General features: G+C 40.1%; 1 protein-coding gene across 1 annotated transcript; it reads left to right on the forward strand.

Annotated features, from left to right (window-relative positions):
- Positions 1-842: 842 nt before the first annotated feature.
- HS3ST1 (heparan sulfate-glucosamine 3-sulfotransferase 1) lies at positions 843-11194 on the forward strand. The gene is made up of 2 exons (XM_035547309.2): positions 843-1052; positions 9341-11194. Exon 2 carries the CDS (start codon positions 9469-9471, stop codon positions 10429-10431), a length of 963 nt encoding a protein of 320 aa, XP_035403202.1. The 5' UTR covers positions 843-1052; positions 9341-9468; the 3' UTR covers positions 10432-11194.
- Positions 11195-19583: the final 8389 nt, after the last annotated feature.

Here is a 19583-nt window from a genome sequence, read left to right on the forward strand (position 1 = left end):
GAGATCCAACTGCCAGCCTGCATGAAACCCCTTAGGAGGGCGGGGAGCTAAAGTGACCAAAATCAACTGAGAAATGAGCTCCCCCACCAGATTATTTTTTTTTTTTTTGTCTTTTTATTACCAGTAAATTTCAAGAGAGTTTGTCTGCTGAATAAATGGACAGAGATGCAGCATGATAATGATACTTCTAACGTATGTTGACTTGAAAAATATATATGTATCACATTTTGGCAAATAGAGACCTATTTCAGTGGATTAACCCTATGACTTTACATAAATCCCTGGAAAGCATTTTTTCCACTGCCCTTAGGAAGCCACATTTCTTACGTTCAAGACATCCATCCTGCTTTACGTTCTAGCTACACAAAAAGCATTTCAATGGAAATAAATAAATAAATAAGTAAATAAAATCAAAGCCACCTTGTGAAGCCCAGAAAAACATTCAGGAGGTATGCGCGAAGTAAATAAAACCGAAAGCGGACAGGGAGGTATTATTCCGTATATATACCGGTGTTATTTTTACGATTACGGAAGGAGACAGTCGGGGGGGTGCTTTCCGCGGCGAGGTACTCCCCCGGTGCCGCATCCCCCGAGCCCATCCCCGCACACGGCAGTGCGCTGGGTGCCGATCCGTGCACACACACGCCCCCCCGCGCTGCTCCTGCTCCCCGCACCCCGCCACCAGGGCGCCGGATCTGGCCCCGAGGGGACCGGCGGCGCCTGGCGGCGAGGGGAGCGCGGCCGGGAGAGAGCCGGCACCGCGACCAGGCCCGTGTTTGGGGCCGGAGCCCTGTTTTGGGGCCGGGGGCGGTGCCGTGCCTGACGCGGCGGCGGGGCGGAGCGGGGGCCGTACAAACGGGCTGGCGCCGGGCGCTGCTCGCTGGAGGAGCGGAGGGGAGCGGGCGGCAGCGGGCGCTCGTTGCACTGCCCGCCCCGCCGGCACCGGGAGCGCTTCCCACGGCTCCGCCACCGCCTCCTCCTCCGGTACCGGCACCCACGGGCGCCCATGGCATGGCGCGGAGGGCTCTGCTCCACGGCTCCGCGCCCCCGCGGTGAGTGATGCGCTGGGGGGGGTCCCGCGGAGAGCGGCCGGAGCTGCCCCGGGGAACATGGGGAGATGGGGGCGCCGGTTTCGGGGTGGTGGGGGAATTGGGGAGCGGTGCCCCCCGGGGGGGTGTCCGGTCGCTGGCACCCGGGGGTTGGCCGCTGCCGGGGCTGAGCTGCCCGCGGCACCTGCTCCCGGGGAGCGGCGCGGAGAAACCTGCCCCGTTTGCAGCACCGCGGTGCTTGCACTTGTTCACTGAGTCAGGAGACGGCAGGTTTCGCTTGTCGTGGGGAGGGAGGACAAAAAAAAAAATAAAGAATGGGGAGAAAGTGGGGGAAGCGGTCAGCAGGGCCTGAATTGCAGATCCATCCGGATTTGGCCCCCTAGGCACTCTCTTTCCTTACTGCCTTGTTTTTCATGTAGCTAAATGACAAGGGCATGCAAAGCCAGAATGGCAGGGTGTGGAAGTGGCGTGGCGGAGCGCAGGGCTCCTACCTGACAGCAGAGCAACTTGCAAAAGCTCCCCCGAACATCTTTGATCTGCTCCCATGCTGAGTGCCGAAGTTGGCCAGGTGCAGTGTGCTCGGCTGTAGCCTGACAAGCTGCGCAAGGCTGGAGGGCACAGACGTGAACTCGAGCTCACCCTTGTTTTGCCTGGAATAGGCAAACTGCCTGGACTAGCACAGGGCAGGCATGGGGGCACTGTAGTTCTCTGTGTGTTTTTCAGGGTTAAGGCTGTGAGAGGTTCAAGTCTTTGGGGGGTGAAAGGATGCCAGGAGGAGGCAGGAGTTCTGGCAGGGCATTGTATTGGTTTGGACTTGTCTTTTAGTCATACAAAAGATTAGGGAAGGGCACCCAGCTAGGTACAGGCAATTCAATCACCTCAGCTGACTGGGAATTAAAGTGTATGACTCCTTCCTCTCTGTTAGTGCAATGAGTTCAAGGCTTTCCCTGTTCCTAGACTTCCTTTTCGGATACTGGGGAGCAAAAAATAATTAAATATCTGGGAAGTCTCATAAATACCAGGCTTAAATGGCATGGGGATGGGGTGCCTGCAGGGACCATCCTTCTGGCACGGAAGAGCCATTCATTGCCCACTCCCACTGCAAGCCTCTGCAGTGTATTTGGCAAGAGGAACCCTTAGTAGAACAGGTTCAGTTCAGTATATGCCCATAAATTGTCTTGCTAAAACTGCCTTTCAAACTTAATATGCAAATTATAAATTATTACTATATTTTATTTGCCAGCATTTCTTGCGCTCTTGAACAAGTGTATTTCCCACATTGCTCAGAAATGAGCACCTTTCAGTAAGAGTGCAGCTACTAACATCAGCTTCAGTTAGCTCTTTCCTATCCACCCTGTCCGCACCCACCTTTCTTTTTTCCTCCCTCTTTTTTTGGAAAATGCAGAGGTTTTTGATATTACATCGTTAAATGAATGCCTCCGGTTGGCAGCAGATTACACATGTGAAGCAAAGCCAGCTGCTGCAGTGGAAAGGCACTAATTTAACAGAGCAAATTCTGACCCTAGAATTGCCTGGCTCTGAGCCATGTCCACTCCTTTTGAGGATGCTACCTTGGTTGTTCCAAATTAACCATGTTATTACACAGACTTTACGGAAAAGCAGAGTAAATGAAAAACAGTTTTCCAATGCATAAGAATACATGCATGTGTAGATACAGAGAGGAAGACAGAAATGTTTTTTGACTAGCCTGGGATCTCTCCCTCCCCTCTTCCAGAAATGCTACCCAGAACCCCAAATTGATGCATTTCCCTGAAGTTTTGGTAATTAAAGAGCGCAAGAAAACTGAGAATATCCTTGGGCAGCCCAAAATGGAAGATCCTGCTGGGTCACTTCACTTCTCACTCCAGAGCATCAGGGTTCCCTCCAGGTCACCACGCAGTGCTTCACTCAGTAAATGGATTGGTTTAGCTAAGTCTAATGCAGTGGCGACCTCACCAATACTCTGCTCCAGTATTAATCTGAAGTCAAGTAGCAGGAGGGTGGCAGACATAAATCAGCTTGGAGTATGATCTCTAAGGTTACATAGAGGTTGGTTTGTTTGTTCATTCTTCTGGTTTTTATTGTTGCTTTCAATGACTTGCTGCATTTGAGATACGGCCCATGTTGACAGAGAGTGGTAAGAAGTTGCTTGGCAGGGGTAATGAAAGGGGGATTGTTGAATATGCTGTGTTCCCTTTTTCAATCCATTCAGTTCAGGTGAGCCTTTGTATGGAAGGGGAACAAGATACGACAGAGCCATTCTTTCACGCAGGTTAATTTCCTGGGGAAGGTTTCAATGAATTACAAATCAACTCTATTGACTGTGCAATACCTCTCTGCTTCCCAGTTAGATTGTGACCCATTTTGCTTGGGAAGTGGGAAAACTTCTAGATTTTGAATTTAATGTTTGGGTTCATGAGGGTACAGAGAAGGCACTGATGCAGTATACTTCCCGCTCCCTTTATGAAGGACGACATTTGAGTACTGCAAGATATTAAGCAATTGCTAGAAGAAGGCAGTAAGGGGATTCCATACGAGCATTCAGTACAAAAAATATCTGTGCATCCTGAGCTTCTCAGGTTTATTTTTATTCTGCTGTATTGTCCCATTTTCCTTTTACCTGCAAGAGGTTCTCTGAAATGTAAGGTATTCTCTCTTCTAAAAATGTCTATGATTTCCTGGCATGAAACATTGCAGTGGTCCCTTCTGACCTTAAAAAAAAAAAAAAAAAAGAGTACATGTTATATATAACTACAGTCTATTATAAATTTGCTACGCTATTGCTCACACTGGAGCTGAACTCCTCCTTTAGAAGGCATGAACCAGTGACCTAGCTAATTTGTATAAACTCTATTTATCACAGCAGGTGCAGAAATAGAGCAGATCTCAGCCAAAAATACTTCCTACCAAGTCAACCTTTCTCAGCTTGCTAAGTCCTCCTAACCAAAATTTAGAGAATTGTTTAGGAATATTTCTGAAGTCTTAGAGCCAGTAGACGATATATCATCGTAACCACACTGAAATTATGATTAGATTTCATAACATGCTGACTATAAAAGTTAAATCCATGGTTTTATCTCTTCTGGTTAAGCAGTATTTTTTAATATAATTTATGAAATGTAGTCTAAGTAGCTAGGCAGTATCATTTAGGCACTTTAATACAGATTAATACAATTTCTTATCTTTTCACCTCCCCTCTTAATGCACAGCTGGCTTTTTTAATATATAATGAGATCAATAGTTTATGCACCTAGAGATCTATGGTTTCAGTAGTATACAGTGCTATTTGACTTGTTATAATTTTCTCTATAGCACTTACTAAAATAGGCAATTGCATATAGTTAATTAATGGAAACTATGTTTAAACATTTCATTGGCAGATGTTGCTTAAAACTTTCCTAAAATGTGATTTGACAACAGTGTGGAGTAAGTACGGGAAGCATTTCTTCATGAAGAGGACATTTATGAGGCAGTTTAATAGTTAAAGACATTTTTTTCCTTGGAAATATTTTCTGCATTTTGCTGTTTTATAAACTAGATCAAATGGGGAAAAAAAATTGCTCCTTTTCCGTTCAGGAAAAGCTCTTGACTAAGCTGTAAGTGATTGCCGTGTGTTTTATGCTAACTGGAGACAAAATGTCACTTGAAAGAGCTCATATAAACAACTGAGGAATATATATTATGGCACATACCATCTATCCTGGGAGGGTAGGAATATATACTGTTTGTATCAATGACTTGACAAATTTCAAGTTCAGTTGATCTAGTTCAGTTTTTTTTTTTTTAAATGTGACCCTGAATACAAATGTTCAGTTCACTGACTCTTCATCAGTGTAGGAGGTTGTTTGGAGGGTTGGTTAACTCGATTTTGGATTTCTTTTTCCTGTTATAAGAAGCCAGTGCAGTAGATCTGAGTTGTACCTCACAGCTGCTTTTAACCAGCAATGTCAATCTGACTACTTTTAACCAGTAATGTTAGTCTGACTACTGAGTGCCCAAATGTGCACTTTTAGGGTAAAGGAAAATAAAACCCACAAACTGTCCTGAGGTTCTGTCACGTGTACAGTGCCAAGCATAGTGTGAAGAGCAAAATTTCTCCCTCCAGTTTTCAGCTCTGATCTCCCTCTAGAGACAAATCTTAGCAACTGACCTGTAGTTCTCAATTGGGCCAGACTGGGTTTTTGTAGATGTCTATGCAAAGATCCCCCCAGCAAAGGGCTTCAGCTCTGCAATGAGAGAAAGTGAGATTGCCTGAAACTTACCGGGGTCTTCCTCACTCCCTGGAGGACCATAAAAAGGTACAGCTTCTGTTTAGTGAAAGTGAAGACACCTGCATGTGAATGGTAAGGATATAGTAGTTCTTGCAGTCAGTGTCCTGGCAGCAGCTGTGCGTGTGTGTGTTGAGAGATGGTCAGAAGAGACAAAATAGCAACACATCTTTCAAAGAGCACTGTGATATACTTAAAAGTCATTGAAATATGACAGCTGTACCCCTCATACTGCATTTAGTGAGAAAAGGTTCCAATTATTTCTAAATTACTATTACTTTTGAAGTGGTTGTAACCTTAATGAAAGCTGATTTGATTGGCAATGTCCACACTGAATCTTGTTTAATAAACAGTATGGCACATTTAGCTAATTAATTGGAGAAAGCTGAAAAAAAGACTAAGAAAAAGCAATCAGACTTTTTGAACAGTCTTGGTGTAATCTTCAAAACGCCATTTAGCATAAACTGTGCTTCTTTTACCAACTTGTTCGTTTACTTGTAGCAAATACAATAGTAATGACTGTCAGTTAAATTTCTGTATTAATCTGGAATACAAAGTCACTGAGTGCAGTCATGTATGCTCTGCATGACTTGTGGAGGCAGTGAAGAGAATTCTTAAAGCAGAAAAGTAATTTGGCAGAGTGGCTGCTATCAAATCTTCAGTGCATGCTTATTATTGTTGAAACAGTTTTTTCAGACCCACAAATTATAAAGTTCTGGAATACACATTTGCATCATTTTATATAAACTGCTGTAATTCTAGCCACCAAATTGTAGATCTGCATAAAGCATTAAAGAGGGCAGAAGAGAAGAAAGCTGAACAGCAACCAATTTATATGCAGTTTTATTCCTGGACACCACTTTGCCTACACAACACATGTTTTGTGCTGAATTTAGAGGAACACTCATGTCCATTGTGTTGCATTAGTCTAACACAACACAATAATTGGTCCAGGTATCAGACCTACACAGTCTGAAAGAAATGAGAGGAACAGAAAGAGATGGCAGACAAAGCTTTATTGCTAGCAAGTAAAGCAACAATAGCACGGAGGTACTTTGAATGGCATAATTACTGACATGGTTCATTGGGTGTGCATAAAGACAGTAAATGCTACAGATCCTGATACATGCGTGATATGCACCTGAACAAATAGTTGGGGAGGAAGAAAAAAATCAAATTCTGTATGTCTGAATTAGAGGATACTTCCATGTTATTATGAGGACTCACGCTGCAACTGAAGACAGTTGTTTTGTTTACTTAGAAAATAATATTCCCCCCCCAAAGTATTTCAGTTAAGACTACCTGATGTCAGTCCCTTGGTACCACACCTGTAATATCCTGCAAGTCTGATTTTGAAGAGTGATGCCAGCCAAAATAAGAGTAGAGCTACAGTTAGAAGAAACCTTTGGTGTTATTTCCCTCAAACATTCCCATGCTGTACTCCGCCATGGGAAGGCTTGAATAAAAAAAGTTGGCAGCTGAGTACTATGCAAACTATGAATTTAAAAACAAACAATCCCAATGAATTGGTGTACATAGCTTATAAAATTAAAAAAAAAAAAAAAAAGTGTTCCCAGCAGTGTGTTGTCATTAATATCCGAGACTAGTAGCTCTAAGTTAATCTTTCCAGAGGAAGACTGCCTAGCATGCAACTTGGCTGCTAGCATAGTATATTTCAATCTGACTGCTAAGAAATAAGGGTTCTTACTATTAGGCTTTTACTTAACGCCTTTCAACATCAATTCAACCTGTTCCTCACTGAAATCCTATTATGCTTTTCCATTAAGGTGTTAGGACAACGACTCAGGCTTACTATTTATGGAGCTTGTAACTCTTAAAATATACTCTGCAGTAAGTGGCTATTCCTTTAATCTGTGACCTTAAAATTCAGGAAGAGTTGATGTTTTGTTGCTTTTATGTTCTGAGCTGCCCATCATTCACTGATCTAATTAAACCACATGCTCACATTGCTTCTAAATATGGTGGAAGCATAGCTCAATGTGGACATCCAGCACGAAGCACAGATGCACCTATTCTGAATTGTCTGTCACCCAGTCCACCCCTCCACAACACCATTAGTGAGATTTTCTTCTTGAAACTGAAATAGATTTAGTTGAGAATGATGAAGACAGGGAAAGAGTGGAAAATTAATGACAGCCAAAATGTAGCTCCTCCAACCAGATAAAACTCTTAGCAGTGACTAAAAATGGGAGAACAACAAATTCCTTTGCAAAGTTTTCTCATATCAGACATCACAGAACAGCCTAGGGCACAACTTTGTGTCCAGTACAGAGCATGGTCATGAACCCAAAGCCTGCAGGCACCTGGAGAAGCATGTGCTCTGATTTCAGGTGTATCATGGGCCTTTGCTTCCCTCTCCTCCCAACCCTAATTTCTGCTTCCTAATAATACCACTGCCTTGCAGCCCTTTAAAAGTGATTAGAAAAGGGAAAGCAGAAAAGTAATAATCAGTAGCAAACATCAGGAAGCAAGCCTGCTTCATTCAGGATGAAGTCATGACCTCTGTAAATGCAAAGCTATCAAACAACTTTCTACATCACTTGGAAACACATCATTAGTCCTTGTCACACAGGGACTTAGCTTATTGTGGAAAAGTCATTAGTATCTTTTCAGATTCTCTGGAGAATTTCCAAAACCCAGTCCTTGCATTTCCTCAGGTTGTTCGTACGTAATCTCATATTTCAGCCCTTGGTAGTTACTACAGTACACATTGTTCTGAGCTTAAAGTTATAATTACAGTAGCCTAGTAAGGCAAAGCAGTCAGATGCTCTGCCATTGTGGCTTCTAGTTCTACATGGTGTTAGACAATACCACAATCATACTTACACCGGCCTCTGCTGAGCTTATAGGACTTCAGAAAGCCTCCAAATTTATGGAGCTTGTATACACAGCCAGCTCATAACATGACAATCTAACAGGTTTGCTATATGTGAGGCCATTACCATTTCATTTCGAACATTGCGTTAGGAAACCTGACCTTTACCTTGAATTTACAGAATCACAGAATGGTTAAGGCTGGAAGGTATCTCTGAAGGTCATCTGGTCCAACACCCCTGCTCAAGCACGGACACCTAGAGCACGTTGCCCAGGACCATGTCCAGGTGGCTTTTGAAGATCTTTTTAGTTTTAGTATTTAGTAGCCTTTTGATAAAGAGTAAAGATGTTTACATCACAGCAGCTTGCTGCCAGACTCTGGAAATGATCTTCAGCAATATCCGTTGTGTATCTTCTTTCCTAAGTATTTGAACTGGGACCACAGCTCTTTTTGCATTTTGTTGATGCAGTCCTACTGTAGTCTGCAGTACTATAGCAGCAGCAGAGTGCATAGCACCTGACTTTCCTCAGAGACCCTAAGCACAGCAAACGAGTGCTTCACTTAAAAATCATACAAAAAATCACCTTTTCCTTGGTCTACTACTCACCAAGAGCTCATCTTAGCTTCTATGGGAAGGCCACATTTTTGTAGAAAGTTCTCTTCATATATTGTGAGCCTTTTTTCCCCAGGAGGCTTTACTTTCAGATTGCCATCATGTGATCCCTTAGGAGACTACAAGACCATCTTTGAGGAAGCTATTTTGTTCAAGCCCATACCTTTTTCTTTTTAGGTTTTCTTTCTAAAATAGACCTATTCTTGAAATAGACCTATTCTTGCAGATTTAAAAACAAATACAAAAAAAAAAATCTCTCGCAGTAGTGGTTCAATTCCACTGAAATCAGATTTAAAAAAATAATAAAAGTTACCTCAATGAATCTTGGGTGCAAAAAAAAAATTATTCAGAATGTTCATGTCTCCTGGTGACTGGAAATCATTTTCTCGTGGCATTATTTTATGTGCCTGTCTTTAAAGAATTTAATTCTATCCAATGATTTATGAGCCTAGAATTGGGAAAGCTAAAGAAGTTTGTTCAGTTGTGAAAATCAAAAGATACTTGCAGTGTGGCTTTAGTAGTGATATATCAGAGTATAAAATAATGTGCCTCTCTTCTTTTTTTTTTCTCTCAGCAAAGTTTCCGTTTGAGAAATACGCATCCACTCAGCAAAACAAAAACAAATTTTAAAGGTTGTTCTCGGTGGAAATCACTCCATGCCCCATTACCTGCTTGAGTGAAACCAGACTAAGAACTTCTGTCATGGCAGCTTTTCTGCTGGGAGCTGTGTTGCTTATTGTTCAACCTCAGATAGTGCCTTCCAGACCGGCTATAAATTCAAAGGCTGAGACTTCTGCTCAGTCTGTTCAGAGAGAGCTTTTAAAGAAAACATCTCAAAAAAATGACTTCAAGGAAAACATTCATTCTAATGGATCATGCCGGCAGCTGCCACAGACTATCATTATTGGAGTGAGAAAAGGTGGAACGAGAGCTTTGTTAGAGATGTTGAGTCTTCATCCAGATATTGCAGCAGCAGAAAGTGAAGTTCACTTCTTTGACTGGGAAGATCATTACAGAAATGGATTGCGGTGGTATATTAATCAAATGCCATTCTCTTATCCACATCAGATCACAGTGGAAAAAACTCCAGCGTATTTCACATCACCTAAAGTGCCTGAAAGAGTTTATAACATGAACCAATCTATGAGACTACTCCTTATTTTAAGAGACCCGAGTGAGAGAGTACTGTCAGATTACACCCAAGTGTTCTATAACCACATGCAGAAGCACAAGCCGTATCCATCCATTGAACAATTCCTGATTAAAGATGGTGAACTCAATGTGGACTACAAGGCAATAAACAGAAGCTTATACTACATTCACATGCAAAACTGGTTGAAGTATTTTCCCCTTGATCATATCCACATTGTAGATGGGGATAAGCTAATCAAAGATCCATTTCCAGAAATAGAGAAGGTAGAGAGATTTTTGAAATTATCACCACAGATAAATGCTTCAAACTTTTATTTCAATAAAACTAAAGGCTTCTACTGCTTAAGGGACAGTGGGAGGGAGCGTTGTTTACATGAGTCAAAAGGACGAGCGCACCCACAAGTAGATACCTGGTTACTCGAGAAACTGCATGAATACTTCCATGAACCCAACAAGAAATTTTTTGAGCTCGTTGGCAGAACATTTGACTGGCACTCATTAGTTGCAAGTTAGTGGTGAGCTTCAGAATCTATGTTCCAGTGTACATCTAGAAATTTTAAAAAGGGCATTTATGCTATAATTTATTTGTAAAAATCCGTAAATACTTCTGTACAGTATTAGATTCACAATTGCCATATATACTAGTTATATTTTTCTACTTGTTAAATTTGAAAGCATTTTGTATTGTTTTTCATGGTTGTTAACATTGTGTATGATGTGTCTATATGAAGAAACTAAATTATTTCACTGCAGAAGATGCTCTCTTGAGAATGTGTTGTCTTTTTAATAAATAAGAAGTTCATTTCAACAAAACCCTTCAGAATTATTTGAATACTTCAGTCTTTCTGGACTATTCTGGACTTTCTCCTCTAATTGCTAATGAATATGCTAAGCTTTACATTTCTATTTTTCTTGCTTTAAAATGTGGTCTAATTTCTTTTCTCATCTGAAAATATTGTTGTAATTTGAAAATTGTTCCATCCTGCTTTATAAAATTATTTCCTGAAAAAGTGGTACTTCTTGCACATGTTGGGATATGCACAGCCAAAGGATGATGGAAGGCTCTGTATCATAAAACATGTTAACAGCTGTACACTTACCTTTATAGTTAATGCTATAACAGTTGCTCCTCAAATTCTTTGGCAGTACCATGCTAGTTTCATGGCAGTTTTTTAAAGATTCTGTGGGGACCAGCTCATAAAAATCCAGAATTAAGTGCAGAAATATAGTCAACCTGAAAATTTTCTACAGTTGATGAACGTACATATACTTCATAATGAAAGAAAGAGGTCTGAGAGAAGAATTTAAACAATATGGGGAAATTTTAATGGTTGCTTATGACTGTTCCTGAATTTTATAGCACACTTATGCTTTCCCATCACTGAAAATCAACACTTACACTGGAAAAAAGAATAGCTGGTCTATGTTCTAGAAAGCAGCAGCTTCATTCTTTTAAATATTAACACACTTGTACCCTAGTGAAGGCTATTTTCTATGAGATGAGCAGCTGCTTCATGCAACTGGAAAGTGCTCATGGACTACTGTTCAATTAGTCTCCCTCCAGGAAACATGAAGCCAAGTCCTCGTTCCAGCCTTGTGTGTCATGGAATTAACCCCAGTCCCAGGAACTTTTATGGTCTTCCATCTGCTAAAAATAGAAGTTAGATGTTAGTACATCTGTAAAAATTACAGCTCTCCTTATCTACACTAGTTCTGCTGTCCTGTTAGCCATCATTCTCCAGAGTTAGAGTTAATCTTAGAGTTAATCTTGTTTCCACACAGGGCTTACTACAATATGTTCTTTATGAGCTCCTAATTTTCCTGTTGTGAGCTAGAGTATATCCATTGAACATTCAGTGGCAACACCCTGTACATTTGAACTTGCTACTGATTATTACAATCCTTTATAAAATTTAAATGTAGATGCATTAATTTTTCCTGGTGAGATGGTGCAAACTTGGGCACTGTGACAAGGTACTGTCTGGATGCAAACATCCTATATTATGCTGCTTGCATGAAAATTTGAAGATGCTGCCCCTCTCTCTCCTGCTCCTTGTGCACCTGCCCAAGCTGTATTCAACCTCAGAGAGGTTGTTGGTGTTGTTTTATAAAGTAGACCTTTGATGAAAGCTTAAAATGAAATGGTATTGTACTCAATAAAATATTTTCTGAATTGCATCTTTCCTTTTTTGTTTATTCATCAGTTTCTAGTTCGGAAGGCCAGAAGTTAGGATTCAACTTCAGTTTAGACTCCAGTTAAGTTTTACTTAAGAATTCAGCTGTAGCCTAGTGGATTGAGTGGAAATCAGTTGTTGGCTACTGGGTTGTTGCCTGCATGGTCCATTGCTGATCCAGAATATACAACAAAGGAAGACATGTTCTGGTGGCAATAATGTTGAATCTTTTGCAAGAGATGGATACAAAAAAATAACAGGCTTAAAGTACCAGGATGCTCCTATTAAAATTTGAAAAGAGGAGTACTGCGTGTTTTGTGTAAGGAGGGGCAGTATATTCTTGGCCACTTATTACTATCCCATTTCCTTGCTAACTCTGTAGGAACCATCTGGACCTAAGAGATTTTGGCCCACAAGAAAACTTCCCACCTTGGTACAGTCCCACCTTCAATTTTGCCTTCTTAGAGCCCCAGACTGAGTCCACCACGTTTACTAACTTTTTGCTGGGAAAGGAAGAAATGCTGCCTGGGTATGTGGCCATGTCGGTACTACCTTTTCAGTCAGTCAGCTGAATGCAAGAAGACAGGGATGCATCAAGCTTACGTGCAGCAGGTCACACAAATGGGGCGATACAGCATATGACGTAAGCGTATAATTGTGAATGCCACAGCAGTATTGACACCTGATGTTAGAACTGAGAATGTTTTTAGATGTGTAATGCTACTTGATAGCATTATCTTGCCTGTAACTAAGCAGGACACATCCTCTCACTCCCTACCTCTGTATGGGTTTATCTCTGTAGAACAAGAAGTAGAGTATGAACCATCAGGTCACTGTTAGTATTAGGACCTTATGCCTTGTTCTCTATGGGATCAGGAGGAGGAATGGGGAATATGCTGAAGCATGAGCTTACAGTACTCATGCCCTCGACCCTAAGTGCAAAGGGGCCCACAGACAGTGTGTATAACCAAATGTATATGCTTTGTGCAGGAATGGCATGATTGTACCTCACCCTGGAGCCTGCGCAGCTAGCTGTGTGGTAGCTACTACAGGAATAGACAAAAATCACATCCACACTAGTAATAAAGGTAAAATTTATTGGTCACAGATTCCCTAAATTCAAGGGTCACAATGCTTAAAGCTATCATTCTGAGTGTGAATTCTGTTTTACAGGAGCTGCATTTACTTTCCACACATGCATCACTGTATTTTCTTAAAATGTGCTGAACAACAAAAAAATCAAACAGAAAAAAGTGAAGAGATAATAAAAGAAACAGGCTGATGCACATTCTGGTTGAGATTGTAGAAACATAGACAGTGAGCTTTGAAGTCATGCCATATTTATTCATATTAATATCTGAAAATACCTTTCCACTGTTAAGCAGTACAGGTATTTATTCTTGTTAAACTTTGCCCTCTCAGGTCTAAAGTACAACTACTTGGGTGTAGCTCTGGAGGCCTGTCTCTTCAGGGCTGCTAGCCAACTCTGTAATCACTCTTACAAATATAAAACACATACAACATTTTTATGATAATCCAATGTTCAATTCAAAGTTTACCACTCCCCTTGACTAACAAGAAGAAAAGCCAATCAAGCCATTAATCAGGGTGGCACTCCAAGACTAAGTCTTGCCCTTTGCTTTACAATGTAGATTAGTGTAAGTCTTTGAAAGCAGATATTATATTTGCAGAGGACAAAGTTTAAACTATATTGATTATTCCATGAACATTTCTAGAGTATGGGAAATGAAAGAAGTCTCCTAGGTAAATATATACACACACACACGTGTATATATATATATATATATATGTATATATATATATAACTTCATCAAGAATATTGATACAACTACTGTTGGTGCTGCATGATACTTTCATGTGTCCTTTGCTGTTCCTTACACCTTTTTTCTTATCTTATGTGTGAAATTACATCTACTGTGCTTGAGTAAATCTAGATTGTTTTGGAACACCTCAGTAAAAAAATTTATCCTTTTTTAAATCTTGTTTGAGTCTATTTGCACCAGGAGTAGGGCAGTGCTACATTCATTGATGAGTGTGTGAGACACTTACCACCACTGAATATCTTTTCTTGCTTTGGGACGCAGATCTGATCATTTCACGTTTCCTTGTCTATATGCATTTTCAGGATTAGGTTCAGCAGAAAAACAGGATTCCTATTTCTTCTTGTCATGCACACAGATTTCAAATGTGTAAAGGAAAGTAAGATGGGGTAGTGCATATTTCCATATGTTTTTCTTCTGCTTTATCTAGCATGGCTGACCAGACATTTAAGAAAGTTTACATTTCCACCCCACAAGTAAGAGGTTGCATATCAAAACTACTACTCTGGGGAATATCCCTTCTCCTCTCTCTTTTTCAAAGTCTGTGACAACCAAGTCCCAATTTGACTAACATTGCGAATAAAATTTTAAAGGAGTATATTAATAGATGTTATCTGATACAATAATAAAGTAATAAAAAGCACAGTAAAAAGTGATAGGTTAACGTATGTAAACAAAGTGTATTGAACTTGCTAGTAGGTACATACCAGCTGAAATATTTGCAAGTATTTCCCCTACAGCTGTAAGTAGCATTATTCTTTTCTCATTCTTACTCCAATAACTTGTATTCATGACTCTGCCTGAAGTTTCCAGTTACGTTGGAAAGACTGTATGTTCAGTATTAATTCCTTCATGTTTCAGTTGCTTTGGCAAGGCCAGTTACAGATAGAAGCTATGCAAAGATTTTATCTGAGTGGGGAAAAAAATTAAAGATATTTTGCTTACCAAAAATAAAGAAAGTGTATATATGTATATCAGATTATTAGTAAAGGAGAGCAGTAGTCTCTTTTCTTGCAACAAGAACCCACCTAAGGTAAATTTTCTGCTTAACTCCCACACAACAGTTGTTGCGGTTTTTAAGTGAATAGTGCAATAATCTCAACAGTGATGCTGCAGATTTTAAATGCCTTCTTGGATATATAAAATATGCAAGTCAGGGTGGGGAGCAGCTGGATGCGCAGGAACAGCTGGTCTCACTGGGCTGAAAACATTTTTGTTTAATGATATGGGACATGAAATTTTTGACTTGGATATCACTTTATGTTGTCTATGAAAGCAATGCCTTCAATTAACTTCCAAGTCAATAATACTGTCATAGTGACATCATCTTTTTACTTTCTGCAGATATTGTGCTCTGCAAAAACATGGTCTAAGATCCCAACCCCAAAGAGCAGGTGGAAGAGGAATCCCTTAATATAAAAAAAAAATAATTGTAATACAACTCAGACACACAGTTTCAATTATGAAGGCACAGTGGCTAAAACAAAGGGCTGTTCTGAAATGAATGGCAAAATTCTTCACAAATTAATTTGAATGCAGGTTACAGAAACAGGAACCTGTATGAATACACAGAAAAACAGCAGAGCAAATAACATGCCCTCCCTTCCTGGGTTCTTGGTCAACAGTATTTCAACAATAATAATAATAACGATCTGTAGTCATATTTCCTCGAAATGAGCAGGCCAGCCTCCAGGACTTAGTGCAGTTGAGATCAGATAACTATCAAATGGCAGAGTTCTTGCAGTATTTTTTACACCAGGCAGAGTTCTCAGGGAATCTCTTACTACTGGATTTTGTGAAATTCTTTTCTCCTCCCCAGTCTGCTGCTGTATCATATCTGTCCTATAACTATTAAATTAACACTGTAAGAAAGTAAATTCATGATCTGAAAGTATTTTTAAAGAATGCTGTTCAAATGAAGGGGAAAGCATAGCATTATGGAGTCCAAAATGCACTTTGCATATGTTTGCTCGGATATGTTTTTAACTTTAATAAAATTTGGCTTATTTGGTCTGCAAGGGAGGGAAAAAGGACACACTGCAGAAAGAGAACAACTGGTCCATTTTGTACATCACACTGGCTGGGACCAGGGCTAGACAGCCACATTATGACAAGGACACTAGAAGTGGATATGGGGGAACATCTTATCATAGCTTCATTCCCTCTGTTCACACCCTTACATATGATGAATAAGGGCTTTCAGGAAAAACATGCTTATTGTCCAGCTCTCATCTCTGCCACCCAAACAGAGAAAAGGCGTCCAAATTCATCTGAGTATCAGTTCATTCCCTTGCCATAAGGCCTTTTAGAAAGTCAGTGCAGTATAATGCAATTAGTCTTATTATTCACCTAACTGTCTAATCTTCCCCTTTTTTGTTTTTAAACTTGTAGCAAGTTTTCCATCTGCTACAAATAAAAGGGTTTGATGAATAAATGATTTACAGCCTGCAGGAGAAGAGTTCATATTAAATATTCTTCAGATAGGAGACTTGCAAAAGAGGATATTTTCTCATAGAAAAAAGAGCATCTGTGGACCAGTTGGTTTCTTGCTGAATAAGCCAACTGGATATGATACTATTTTGGCAGCTTCCTTATTCTTGTGTGGGCTTCAGTTATGTGAATGCCATAAGATATTTATTATTGAATATAGATACAGATTCAATATCATACATATTGTGTTTTATGATGTTGGCACTCATTTGCTAAGTTAATTATTTAACATCAAGCGGTGATAAAATCCTAGTGCTTTTTCATACTTAATAAACTTGAATCAGCTAATGCTTAGACATTCATAAACTGGGGAAAAAAAAAAGTAAATGCTAAACTGCTTCAAATGCTCCTTTTCTGTGACTCATACAAGAACTTTATTTCCACAGCCTTATGGAAGAAAGTTAAATTTCAAGCATGGTAAATAAAGGAAAGGATGTACTATTACTCACAAATACAGTAATGCATAAAAAATGGATTGCCATGATTTTATATCATGAAATGGAACAAGGATTGACAGCTCAGGAAAGGGAAGAGCTCTTCCTGTTCTCATTGCAAGGGTGAAAGTAGTGTCACAAATGCTATGGGGATCTGCAGAGTATGGTTCCTCTAACATATCACAAGCAGGAGTTTTTACTGTCACTGTGTTTTACTGCTTTTTCTTCTGCACCCCACGTTACTAGCCTTGAACTGGTCTGTTCATCTGTGAATATACTGGAAATGATGTTTTAAACATAAAGGAGAAAGTGGCTTACTACAATGAGCTCTCTACCTGTATAAATGCTTGTCCTACAAACAGTTTGCTGAACCAGCTGGGAGGACAACATGCCCAGTGCAGACAGCAGGAATACATTACACTGATATTGCTGATAAACTCTTGATTACCTTATTCAGAAGACAGCTTTGGCATTGCTGCTACTAACCAAACAACCTTGTCTCTTTCCAGTTGCAGCCATTTCTTTGCAGACCAACCATCATCTCTTGTGTTTGACTGTCTAGTAATAACTGCTTGCTGGGGGATGTCACCCTCTAAATTTCTTTTTCCCCAAACCAGTGATGCAGAATGTGGTTTCAGCAGACACCGGCCATGGCTAGACCTTCAAAGATACTGCTCAAGCTGTCCAAACACCTTTGGCTAGCTGTAAGAGCTGTGCCAGAACAAGAGTGTATTCAGCCAAAAGAGAACACAAACAGAAACTATTTTCAGCTGCATCAGGTCCTTGGTTCAGGTCATCATTCAGTTCTGTAAACACATGCAACTCTGATCAGACTTGAGTGTGCAACAACTTTTCCTACAAACATTGCCACCAAAAAATTAGCCAATTAAACTAAAGAAGTCTTCAGGTATTACTGCGCCTTGAGATATTCCTATCCTCCCATCTCTTCGCCTCCTACTTGTACTTTGGGGTGTTCTTTGGGGTGGTACAACATTGTGGGCAGTTATCCTGTGAATTGCATCAGGATATTTTTTAATACCTTTGCTTTAAAGTGTTGGCCACGCAGAGACAACTAGAGAAGTGGCACACTGTGGCCTATGTAGGGGCTAATATAAAGCCCATTTAGCCACTGAGCATACACACATAGCTTTGTGTTATGACGCCACTGCCCTGGTGTCTACATTTCAGCAGTTATTTTCATCCACTAGAGCTTCTTGTTCAGACCAACCTGTGAACTGACAAACGCACTTGATAAAAATGTTTAAATGGAGTGAATGCCCATAGCTCATTTTTGCATCTTTACAGATGTTAGACATAATAGTATTCAAACACCCTAGGTGAGAAGCAGCATGACCTCCAAACCTGTCTGTGAGGACACTACATTGCAAATTGGTCGAGTCAGAAGTTGATAGGTAAGAGCGTAAAGAATTTATGTATCTGGAAATGCAGAAAAGTAACCACTGGGATTTTCAAAAAGCAATTTTCAAAAATGTCAAAAGCAAGTAAGTACCAGGTTATATGTAGGTGCTTGAATACTGTGTCTCTGATAGCCTTGTGAAGGCTTTGTGAATATTCTTGCTGGGAAATGAGCTCTACCTCCTGGGGAAAAAAAAAAAAAAAAAAGAGTCCATAGCTGATACAAAAATACTACATTTAAGATATCTACAAACTAAAGTGATGAAAATAAAATCTTCTAATCTTTAGAGATGCCTAATACTTAAAGAAAGGTCATTTCAGTGTAAGGAGTATCATTTTTCTGTCTATGACGTCTCCAGTGATAAGCCCTCTGTAGCTTAGACAAACTTTTCCTGAAAAGTCTTGCTTTCTCTTTAAGCAAAAGTGAAAAAAGGAAACAAACCATACTGCTGGGGAAACCTACCTCAGCTCTATTTTCTTTGGAACAGTTGCATAGGGATTCAGCATTATAGGAAGTGAAATACTAGCAGAAACCCAAACCATCAAATCAAATATACAGAAATTAGACATACGCTAGACTTTTGCAGATAACAAACCAGATTCTAAACTCATTTAAATCAACACAAATTCATTAAAGCCAACACACTTGGTTCTCATATACTTCGTACTTTTCTTCTATGGAAAGGGGACTGGCAGAAACTATTTATAGATGTTCCATAGTCCCTCTGCACTTCTGAAATGGTGTAAAGGACTGTATTAAAATGAGACTGAAGTCTTCCCTACCTGATCTCAGAAAAGAATCCTAAACTAGCTGCTAGAACCATATAATCGGAAAAAAAAAATCCATAGCAGAGTTGGCTAGAGCCAGATATCTTTCAAAGAACAAGAACAATCATGTATAAATTAGCTAGACTCCTGGTGTTCATGAAGCAACTTGTGTCTCATAAAATCCCCTCCACTCAAAAAGCACATTTCAGTTTTTAGGTACTGCCTATCAATCCAAAGCGTGCTATGCAACTTGCACAGATTTGACTTGTTCCTCTTTTACAGAGCTAATTTAAAACCATGCCTAAAATTTTCCAGCAGGACAGTCAATAATCTGCTAACTTGATAGGTTGCTTTACAGTTTATCACAGAAAAGACAATGAAGTTAAATGCAGCAGAAGGATGCAGACAGTCCCAGCAGTTATGGTTCATGGGTTTTGTGTTCTGCAGCCCGAACTAAAGATTTGTAGTGGATCAAGTTATTTTTCTTTTTTATCCCTAGAAAAGTCTACTAAATTACCTGTATTTTGACAGCTGTAACTTGA

Source organism: Cygnus atratus, chromosome 4 (genome assembly GCF_013377495.2).
Source record: "Cygnus atratus isolate AKBS03 ecotype Queensland, Australia chromosome 4, CAtr_DNAZoo_HiC_assembly, whole genome shotgun sequence".
Taxonomy (NCBI): domain Eukaryota; kingdom Metazoa; phylum Chordata; class Aves; order Anseriformes; family Anatidae; genus Cygnus; species Cygnus atratus.